Below are 11,845 nucleotides of genomic sequence, written 5' to 3' on the forward strand. Positions count from 1 at the left end.
TAACAATGCTGTGTGTCTGAAAGTCTTGGGTTTCTTGTACCTCAATCAAATTCAAATTATTTTGTTTCCTATGGTGATAGCTTTCCCAACAAACTGGGAGAGCTTTTAAACATTTAGCATTTAACACAGTTTACACGTTATCTCTCACTTGACTGCTTAAATGGTACAATGACTCTGTCAAGGCAGGAAATAAAGTCCTGATTGCACAGGGCAGAAACAGCTGCATAGAGGTCACTTAAATAGTACACAGCATCAGGAAAATAGAGCATGCAGGGAGACTTACTCCAGGTAGCTTACCTTTCCCAAGGGGAAAGTTTTCATCCATCTCAACCAAGCTGCTCTGGGGGAAATGGACTTGGAGGATTTAGGGGGAAATTTTAACACACACAAAAAATAGCTGTTCATGACTTAAAGGTGTACTCAGTTTTAAAACCTTCAAATTCAACATGTCCATTATCCTATGTAAAATAGATGACCAGTGCAAGTTTGATGCCTGAAGCAAGGCATCCAAAGCCAGTGCTCTGGGACAGCCCAGAGGGATGGGGTGGGGAGGGAGGTGGGAGGGGTTTCAGGATGGGGGGGGGACACATGTATGCCTGTGGCCCATTCGTGTTGATGTATGGCAACAACCATCACAATATTGTAATTATCCTCCAATTAAAATAAATAATAAATTAAACCTTCAAATTCACAGATCCTTTCTGGTATAGCTCTATCTTTCAAGACTACATTCTTCTGAGGTCTCTTTCTAGCTGAAAACTTGGACTTCCACAAAGCCTCTCTCTTTAGTAGCTCAGTGTTCTGCATGTTCTCTAGGAGCACAGATAAGAGCAGCCAGAAACAGCTCACAATCTCCACTACGTTCGAGAACCTGTACTGAATACTGTCTACCTGTTACCCGACACACAGGTGAGCAGAACTCCTCCCAGGTCCCTTGGTGTATGGTTCTGTGTCCTATAGAGGTACTTCTCTTTATGGCTGGATGCCACATTTTTGATGTTGATAAGGAGACAAAAATGAGAGCCATTTATGCCACCATGATGCTCATGAATCTTTGTATCCCAGATTTTAACATTAAGTTAGACTGTGCATGTGTGTCTGCTAAGTTGCTTTAGTCATGTCCGACTCTTTGTGACCCTATGGACTGTAGCTCACCAGTCTTATCTGTCCATGGGATTCTCCAGGCAAGAATACTGGAGTGGGTTGCCTTGCCCTCCTCCAGGGGATCTTCCCAATCCAGGGATCGAACCCACATCTCCTACATTGGCAGGCAGATTCTTTACCCAGTGAGCCATCTGGGAAGCCCTAGACTATGCATAATACTCCACAATGGAGGAATGGGCACCACTTGTGATGTTAAGCCCCCATGTAATAGAATATTTTCATGGGAAGACTAGATAGCCAAATGACACCACAATGATGTGTGCTAAATAAGATTTTAAGCAATATGTTGTCTAATAACCCTTTCATGAGATTCTTACTTTCAGAGCTCTTATGATCTCTTAGGCAGTTTAGAGGTCTCCAGACCTATCCTACTCTGGCCTATTTTGAATCTAGATATAATAAGGACTAGTGCATAGCTCTGTCTCACTCTCCCTAATGCGGCACACTGATTGATGGGCTAGAGGAAGAAAAAGAAAAATGAGTTACTTTCCTCTGGGTCTGTTTAGCCTCAGCCCCAAACCACTCCCATCCTAGAAACAGCTCTGCTTTTGTCCCAGTGACCAACAGCTTTAGACCTAAGCCTTTAGATACTTGGGATCTGCTAGTCCTAAGCCTTAGCCCTATATTTCCTGCCCCACCCCCCTTAGTCCTATTCTAAATAAATACAAAGGGATGGCATTAAACTATAAATCTCATTTTTCTGGTGCATTTCCCCCAATCTGAAGTGTCTCCACACCAATAACTGATGGTGATCTTCCTCTTTTTTTTTTTTTTTTTTCCAGGTTGCTCCTGCAATGCAGTACCTCCTTGGTTAGTGGGCATACTAATAGTCTCGACTTCATTCATTATGATTGTCTCCCTCATTTTCTATTTGCATTACAAAAAAAGAGGTATGTGGGACCAAAAAGATGAGAACTTTGTGAAAATATCTCCAAGTGCTCAGTATCTGGTAAAACATTTAGCCAAAGAAGAGTAACAAAGCTGTTTATCTGAAAGCTTGGGTTTCTTCTTGTACCTCAAATATTTGCTTGAATTCCATGAACAATAAATTTTTGGACCTCATGTCACTGGATTTTTATTCCAGCCTCCAGAATTTTGTTGGTTTAATGATACGAACTGCTGATGCCTCTTCTCCCAAGCAAAAGAAAATATTTCCTTCAATAAAACAGCTATATTTTGCCAAAAATCCAGCCAATTCTTCCTGTACTTTTAGCTTAGAGGAGATAATAATTCAGTATATCTTAAATGTTGGGGGTTATAGATTACTTTAAGAGACTGATACAAAGAAAAAAGTCTCCTTCTCAAAATGATTTATATGTCTACAGATATTTTGCTTAAGTTTATGATCTGTTCTCGGGTTTCCCTGGTGGCTCAGATGGTAAAGAATCTGCCTGCAATGCAAGAAACCTGGGTTTGATCCTGGGTCAGGAACATCCCCTGGAGAAGGGAATGGCTACCCACTCCAGTACTCCTCCCTGGTGAATTCCATGGACGGAGGAGCCTGGCAGGCTATAGTCCATGGGGTCGCCAAGAGCCAGACACGACTGAGCAACTAACACTACTAATACTCATGGTCTGTATGGACAACGGAAACTGATCCTTCTCGTTGACTCTCTTTGAAGGTGAAGTTGAAAGGGCAATTGTAAAAGTTTGGGGATAGCTGAACCCAGCATATTTTAAAATGGGTCCTTAGCTCTATCTTTGAGGTCCCCATGCACAAAGTGGGGCTGAGCTATTCAGAGGTTTTTATTTATTAATTTTCTCCTATGCAATAAAGACAAAATAGTCTTAGATAAGACTAGACTGAAACTGCTTTTATATTTCACTTTAAGAAAAGCCATACCTGAATCTTGCTTTGCATGTTAGCCAACTAAATACTCTCTCCATTTGTGCTTGAGGAAAGGAGCAAGATACTATGATAATAGCTAGTACATATTAAATATTTATTATGTGCTGTATGGATTTTATAATGTTAATACATTTACTCTTCAGTGAACTAGATTTTAAATGTGATAAAATCTGGAACACAAAGAAGTTGAATAACTATTCACACAGCTAAGTAATGGCAATGCCCAGACCCCAACCAGGCACTTAGACCTCTGTTTCAATAACTCTAGTGTACTGTTCCTCTATGGAAAGACTAAAAATAAAATTTAAAAGAAAGAGATATTTAGTCAGCAGTCTTGTGAAAAAGAATTGATCATTACAGGGAAATATTGCCTGGGTACTTAGCGATTTATGAGGCTTCCGTTGGATAGAACAGAAAACCCCAAGAATAGGTTGCAAGTCACTGTCACTGTCGAAGCAGACCTGGAATCCTTAAGAGTGAATCTGGGAATTAAAATTTTGTTTTTGCTTACTCTAACTTGAAGACCTAAAACTAAGTCATTGATCACAGAGGCCTCCACCCACAGTGCTCACAACTCCTGGTAATTAGGCAAGTAACACCTCTCCACTAATCTCTTTTCTAATTGCTACTGAACTTTCTTCTCCTTACTTAAAATGGACTTTTCCCCATGAATATTGCGTCCTCTATAACCATCTCATTTAGCAGCCTCATTCCTAATTTAGACAACTTTCTGTTTGTGGTGACTTTCTGGATTGATTTTCCTTCTTGATGTTTATCAATTCAGAAAGCATTTGTCAATTCGTTTAACAAATACAAATTTCCAGGAAATTCCACAAACATTGTATATTTTAATTCTTAACATCTTTATGCAGTGTTTATTATTATCTTCACTTTGGAGCTGCAGATACAGCAGAATGTAAAATTTGATCAACTTACATCAGTTGATCCAGCAAAAAATAAAATTATTACTGGGATTCAAATCATGTGTCCCTTATTCTGAATATTTTACAATAAATCAGATTGCCTTTCTAAATGCAAGTAAATGTTTCTTCACGAGAAATAGCCAGCATTTGAGTCTCCAACAGATATATTCTGCTCTTCTTGCTTTCTGTGGAGGTCATGCACAGAGAAACCTGCAAGAGATGTGTACTATTTATTTCCAAGAATCAGTGCCAGACTAGAGTCAGGCTATCTTGGCTATGCTACTAACTGTGTGAACTTGAGGAACTTATTTAAAGTCTCTGAACTATAGTTTCTTCATCCTTAAAATATTGATGATAATGCCTATTTCATAAGGTTATTTTAGGTTAAATTAGTCAATACATTGAAGTCATTTAGTCTAGATTCACACATAGTGCAAACCACACTAATGTTTGATACTATTATTACTATCATTATTATTAGCATTGTCTTATGGATTCTGCCACAATTCCCTGTCTTGTGTCTCAGCTGGTGGGAAGATTGGGCTACACATGTTTGCCATCATCCTTCTTCCCTTTTCTCCTAAGCTCATGGCATGTCTTTCTTCACTTGCACCCCACCATGACCTTAACTTTCCTTCTAAGCATGGACATCCCTAGCCATGTAGGAAGGAAAGAAAATTAAAAAGTCAGCATAGATTTAAACACACACACACACACACACACACACACACACACACACGATCTTCTGATACTTTTAGCATCCTAGAACTATTTTATTTCCAAACTTTTCTTTCAATTTTATTTTAAATTTTGTTCTACCCCTTAGGAGAAGAACTTTGAAGTTCTCCTTAATGTTAAGCTGAGAAAAATAGAAGTGTGTGACCCAGAGAAAGACTTGTAGACTCTTCACTCTCTGATCATTTTGCACATACTCCCAGAGCAACTTGTCTATTTTTAAAGAATTCAAGCTATCACCCTTACTAAAGGGGCCTCTGATCTAGTCAAGTGCCAAGAATTTATATCAAATTATGGGTAAAGTAGATATTAATTAGGGAAATGCTTTACCCTCCACTTGTACAGTCTATGACCATATGGAATATATTGTGAGGGCAACAATTTTGGTGACTTTTGAGTTTTCTTTTCTCCAAGAAGAACATTGTTGATTATTTCAACCATTATTTCAAGGATGTGGATTTAAGACTCCTGACTCCTGTTTCCCCATCCTTACTGTGTTGGTTGTCCTTCTCTACAAGATAGTATGAATCAGTGAACAATCATGTCAGTGAAGCAAACTAGAGTTAATATAGAAAAGTAATTTTTAATAGGCATAGCTGACCAGTAATGAAACAGATACCCTAACTGTTGGTAATTGTGCTCCCATCACAAGACATATTAATCAGTATTATGAGGTGGGGATATTCCCCACTTTTATAATCACCCAGAAAACATACTTTACAGAAGATGTCTGCTACAGATAAGAGGATAACTTTTGAGAATTATAATATCTTTTTCATCTCAGAGATTCTGCTCATTCCAGATTATTCTATTTTACCATATTTCTCAAGAGGTCTAGAGTTCCTGAGGGCCTGCAGCACCTCATGAAGTAGACAAAAGTATAATGTGTGTATCCATCTTTCAGACTCTGGCCAACCAGAGCAAGTGTCATGATGCTTGGGTGGAAGAAACAATATCTGCCTCTTTGCAGCCTTCTTCCACACTTAGCTCAAATGTGCTCATCTCCAGGATCATCTATACAACCCAGCCTACTTCTCCTTCCCCCTCATACAAGCCCAGAAGTATGGAGCCATAGGAATGTGAAAAGCAAACCCATTGTGAGTCTGTAATCCAGTCCTCCGTTCCCTGCTGTGGTTCTTTTAATGCTTGCATCTCTCTACAGTCCCCGTTTCAGATCCACATTTCGAGTTGGATGTCATGTGGCTGGAGGATATGACTGTGATCCTGTGTGTTTTGACGGTCTTCATCACCATGATCATTTCCTCTGCTTACTTTAGACTCAGAGGTAAATGGAATGGGAAGGGTGGTAACTCAGAAGGCATCATTCTTCTAACTGATCTCCAGATACAGTCTCTGATTGTAGCTTCTTGAGTCTCCTGGGTTTCTACAAAAGTGACCTTTCCAGTCCTTGTGCATTAGTAGCTGGGGGAAAAACAAAGACCTGTTCATTGTCGTTTGATCTGTTTCTGTATGAAGCTCTCAGTGAATTTGATGTAAGAATAAAACCTTAGAGATTTTCTTGCCAGAATTTATACTTTTCTAACATGATGTGTTTGGTACATGTAATGAAATTACATGTGCAATGAAGCTGCCCAAGCAAGATAATAATAGTCTCAGGATAACTCTAAATTCAACTAAATAGAATTTTGGAATAAAGAAAAAAGAGGTGGGGGGAGTGTCCTGTTTAATAAAGTGGTTGGGGAGGGGGGGCTGAAAGAGGTAATTTTAAGACAAGGTTATACTCAGCCTAGAAAAGGATGGTTGCTTAATGAAAAGAACATAGTTTTTAAATCCGATAAGCTTGGGTTTTATCCTGGCTTAACCATGCTGAGTGATCTTGGGTAAATGGCTTCTCTCTTCTGATCTAATTTTATTTCCTCCACAAAATGGGGAAGATAAGTCATGCCTTAAGAGATTATTCAGCTGAGGAATTTTGATGTAAAGATCTAACATTGTGTACTCAAGTAAATATCACATGCACACACATGTGCATATACCTGCTCCTACACACACAGCAGAGAGGCAGCCAGAGGGGAGGAAGACCAGAAGTGGTCAGATTCTACCCCAGTGAAATCTGTCTTTTCCCCTCTGCTTCTATACCTCTTGAAACATCTACCTCTACTATCTCTCACTGTCTCTGCCTGTTCGCTCAAAATCTTACTGTGATATCAGCTGATATATCGCTGAAAAGAAATGAACACAATATAGTCTCTTCACAAAAAAGAGAAGAAAGAAAGAAAAGGAGGAAAGAAGGAAGAGAGGAAAGAAAGAGGGAAGGAATGTCAGAGGGAAAGGAGGAAGACTTATGCCCTGTATAAGGGCTCTCTGATTGTAGCCATCTTGAGGCTCCCTGGGGTTTCCACACGTGCAAAGTTAGCGCTTCAGATTCCAGTGACAGTCTCAGTTCTGATTTCACACTTGTGATAATTCTAGTAGAACTGGAAGGTCCAGGTGTTTCATCCTGTGATGAAACCAATCAATGCTATGCATTTTCTTCTATTTTGATCTCAAAGACAGAATTAAAATTTTAATATTATAGTTGATAATTGAACATTATAGAAACTCGTAGGCATCTACAAAGGCTGAACCAGGAACATTTCTGAAGCTATGTTCACAGTAGAGTGTATATTTTTGAAATTCCCTAACATCCAACATTGAAAGTCCTGGCATTATGTGCAAAATATAATCTGCTTATGAAATCAATGGAAGGAAATATAAAACTAGTCATGTGAGAAGAAAAATTTTAATACTTGATTCTTGTTTTCCACCAGTAACCTACAATCCTAAAATGTTCCATTAAAAAATGTATGCAGGGTTATGAAAATATATACTCTTAATTACTAGCAGGCTCTTTCCCTTAAATACAGTGCAAATCTATGATGAGTTATTGTGGACAATACATACAAGCTTTTTACTTAAGCTTAAAAAGGCCTAGAACCACAACAAATGGGTAGTTTGCTCTCCCATCTTTGCATTCATTGACTCGGGTCTCTCTGGACTACCTGTCGAGAGCTGCTAGAGTAGCTGATTAGGATGACAAGAGAAACTAAAGGTAACAGTCATCATTTTATCCCCTTACTGTGGGTGTGTAAGAGGCCAAAAAGGAAAATAGCGCTGGCTCCTCATAGTTCCAGCACTGGACAAGGGTCAGGTGACCTGCAGCACAGGTTGGGGAAATAGTGCCTCACTATAAAGACCACTAGGGCTTCCCTTGTAGCTCTGGAGGTAAAGAAACCGCCTGCAATGCAGGAGACCCCCGTTTAACTCCTGGGTCAGGAAGATGCCCTGGAGAAGGGATAGGCTACCCACTCCAGTATTCTTGGGCTTCTCTGCTGGCTCAGTCAGTAAAGAATGCACCTGCAATGCAGGAGACCTGGGCTTGAAATAGTGTCTCACTGTAAAGAACACTGCACAGAAGACTCCTGCCATTTTATAGACTCAGGGGGAGAATGGATGGGAAGGAGAAACAGAACTAGAATGGAACAATCCTGAGTCAAAGTGGAGAAGAATAATTTAATCAAGATGCCCTCCCCCAACAAAAGGTCTCAGCAGAGGGTACTAAAAATAAAAAAGGCATTTAGGCTGAGGACCCTAGTAAGGAAGCCTCCAAAAAGAGGTACCTGGGCTAGGAATGCAGGTATGCATATGAACATGGCTGCTGGGAGTGAAGGACCTAGTCCTGGATTGCACCTCCCTCCAGAAACTGAAAGGTGCTGACTGTGCACCAAGTCTGGTGTGAGGAGCCAGCGAGGCAAATCTTTTGTCATTTCCTATGGTCTGACATAAGGAATCACATATAGTAACCTGGACTGGAGTCAGACCCTTCATTACCTCTCCAATGTTGAGAAACATTCCACCTTTTAAAATTAAACAATTGCAAGGACAAATGAGTGCTTCCCACAGTACAGATTTATGCTTCTCAGGCCTAGTATCTACCACTGAGGAAAACAACTCAATCACTATCCTTGCATCCTATGAGACACAGATTAGTGATGGCTGAAAGCAGAAAGGAGCCTGTAGCCAATATTCATCCACTCAAAAGCCAGGCTTACCTGCTGACCGAGTGGGATTAAAAGAAGAGTTAGAATCAAGGAGAGGTTTTATTGTCTTTCACACTGGAGACCAGAGTTATTAAAAAATGAATCCTGTTTTCAGCCACGTGGTATCATAAGGCCATTTCTCAGCACTGCTCCTCTTTGTCCGATGGAGACCATTGAAGGAGTTGCTTTAGCCATTCAAAGATTTTGTCAGTTACTTTTTTGCTTTCCCAGGTGTTTATGAATAAATCAAGAAAATATTCTAATTGATTTGAAAGAGAGATTGTGCAATGTATTTGACTGAAAAGACTCAATTCATTCTACTTATTACCATTTACAGTCTATTAATTCTAATATATCTCACGTTGCTAATATTATAGAATCTATAGCAGCAACCTCACAACAGGCCAAAATTGGAAAAGATCAAACTTGACCATAAATTGAAATGCTCTACATTAGCTACTGCTGCTGCTGCTAAGTCACTTCAGTCGTGTCCGACTCTGTGCGACCCCATCCCTGGGATTCTCCAGGAAAGAACACTGGAGTGGGTTGCCATTTCCTTCTCCAATGCATAAAAGTGAAAGTGAAGTCGCTCATTAGATTTTTAAGTTTAAAAAAATTGGGAATTCGAGAGGTTAGGACTCCACACTTCCACTGCAGGGTGACTGAAGTTCGATCCCTGCTCTGAGGAACTAAGATCCTGCATCCGTGGGGTGTGGCCAAAAAAAGAGAAAAGAAAATCAACCATTTCTCATAATCAGGTCAATTTTGTTTTACAAAGAAAAAATAATTGCCTCAAATACTTTTCCAGCAATTTTTCTTAATGTTTTCTCCAGTTCTACCAAGTTTGTATTAGGGTTTAGGATGAATCTCATTGCTTTTTCAGTAACAACTTTCTATGCACCCTTTCACTGAATGAGTTTATCTCTTCTCTTATTTGAAAAGTTAAATTTTCCAATTCTGTCTCTTATGTTTCACAACTTTTCAAGTTCCAGAAGGTTAAAGGGATACATAAGAATATTTAGAAAAATTTAAAAAAGCAAGTCCACAGATTCACTGCAGTTTCTGATGTGCCTTGTGACATTAAGCATCAGATAACATTGTGCAATGATAGCCTTTTCCAAGCAAATGCACATAATGTAGAGTGATTTACTGCTCTTTGAGTTATGAGAGTGAAGGAGAAAAGAGAAAAAAGACAGAAAGAGATAGTTTATGTGTGTGAATATATATTGATTATAGTTTCACCAGCGTATCCATTTACTTCAGTTGCAAAGCAATACTGTGCAAATTAAATCAGACTCCTTTCTAGAATACCTTTATTCCTTACACACATCCTCCCAGCAGAGATTTTCCTCTCATTGATTTAAGCCAGAGAAGTCAAGTTAATGACTTCTAAATAAAAGTTGTTTCTCATGGCTTTTCCAAAGATGACTTTGGCATCTTGGATGTGTTTTTATTTCAACTAGTTGCCTTTAGTAAAATGTGAATTTATAATAGCTTGAGTACATTTTATTTCCTCAACAGGTTTCCTACAAAATTAAGGGATTAAGCAAGCACCGAATGTTTCATCTGGGACAATGGATAGACTACGGAGGATCAATAGTCTACGATCTCCAAGAAAAGTAGCTAAGCCCTCACAATTTAATTTTTCCCTTGCAATTTTATATGCAGCCAAATAATTGCCAGGTGTAGAGCAAATAAAATATGTTTGTTCACTCAAATTTGCATTTCATTTGTAGCTCTTGTACAAACTATGTTAAAGTTAAAATGGATAGAAAAGTAATCAGAAGACAGAAGATAACAAATTAGGGTAATGACTGAAATAAAGTCAATAATCTACATGGGAAAATGAAAGTAACTCTGAAAGTAGAAATAAATCTATACCTATCAGAATTAAATGTCGTATCTATCAGCAATTAAACATATCTGGGACATCAATCAGGGAAATGCATCAGAAGGCTCTTAGCATGAGAGTCCATAATAAAAATTAAATAAACAGGTAACACATCTTCTGTACATTGAGCTAAAAGAATGATTTTGTATATTAAATTAAATATAAGAAGGATAAAGTTTTCAAGTGAAGCCAGAGTACTTACTCTGATAAGGGACACAAGGAAAATATTAGGATATAAATTTATTTCAGGATTGGCTTTCATAATGACTGAAGTAACAAAGGCCATGGGTAGAAACAAGCTCAAGTTATAACCTAGAAGAAATTTGGAAAAAATTTCCATTCATTGGGTAACCCACATGGTAGGTATCAGGAAGATGTGTGTGTGTGCTAAGTCACTTCAGTCATGTCCAACACTTTGTGACCCTATGGACTGTAGCCCACCAGAGTCCTCTGTCCATGGGATTCTCAAGGCAAAATACTGGAGTAGGAACCTGTGTCTAACTTCTCCTGCATTGGTAGGTGGGTTCTTTACTCTACCTGGGAAGCTCATCAGGGTAATAACTTTCTGAAAAACTACAAACCTTCTAGTAGAGACACTGACCTACAGAAATACAGGCACTGACTGTGGTTTTCATGCCAGGATATAATGCTTCCCTGGTGGCTCAGCGGTAAAGAATCTACCTGCCAAAGCAGGAGACTCAGATTTGATCCCTGGGTCAGGAAGATCCCCTGGAGAAGGAAATGGCAACCCACTTCAGTATTCTTACCTGGGAAATCCCATGGATAGAGCCTGGCAGGCTATGGTCCATGTGGTTACAAAGAGTTGGACATGACTGAGTGACTAAACAACAAAAAAAATAGATATATAACCTTGTTTAATTTGATTTAAGAACCAAGAGATTTGGTTGCTGTAAATTTCTCCTTTAAAAAAGTAGAATAATTCTCCCACACCTCTATGGAATCATATTTAACCTACATTTTTAAAGGATAGTGTCATCTAGAACAAAATCCTGGTTGAAGCTTATTTCCTTCCAACATGTCAAGTAGATTATTCCATTATTTTCTGCTTTTTGTATTACCTGTTGAAAAGTCAATTATTTGCCTTATTGTTGCTTTTTTGAAGACAATATGTCTTTTATTCTCAGATTGCTTTAAACAGATTTGCGTCAATTTGGTTTTCATAGCCTGACTACAATGTGTTTGATATGGTTTAATTTATATTGATACTGCTTGAGATTAATGT

General features: G+C 38.8%; 1 protein-coding gene across 1 annotated transcript in view; it reads left to right on the forward strand.

Annotated features, from left to right (window-relative positions):
- Positions 1-10,535, forward strand: part of LOC110122254 (putative selection and upkeep of intraepithelial T-cells protein 1 homolog) — a 32,362-nt gene extending 21,827 nt beyond the window's left edge. The window contains exons 6-9 of the mRNA XM_020869688.2: positions 817-909; positions 1,947-2,054; positions 5,834-5,956; positions 10,233-10,535. Coding sequence (XP_020725347.2) covers positions 817-909; positions 1,947-2,054; positions 5,834-5,956; positions 10,233-10,249 — 341 coding nt within the window. The 3' untranslated portion in view covers positions 10,250-10,535. The remainder of the gene's footprint in view (positions 1-816; positions 910-1,946; positions 2,055-5,833; positions 5,957-10,232) is intronic.
- The last annotated feature ends 1,310 nt before the right edge of the window (positions 10,536-11,845 follow it).

This window comes from Odocoileus virginianus, chromosome 5 (genome assembly GCF_023699985.2).
Source record: "Odocoileus virginianus isolate 20LAN1187 ecotype Illinois chromosome 5, Ovbor_1.2, whole genome shotgun sequence".
Lineage (NCBI taxonomy): Eukaryota > Metazoa > Chordata > Mammalia > Artiodactyla > Cervidae > Odocoileus > Odocoileus virginianus.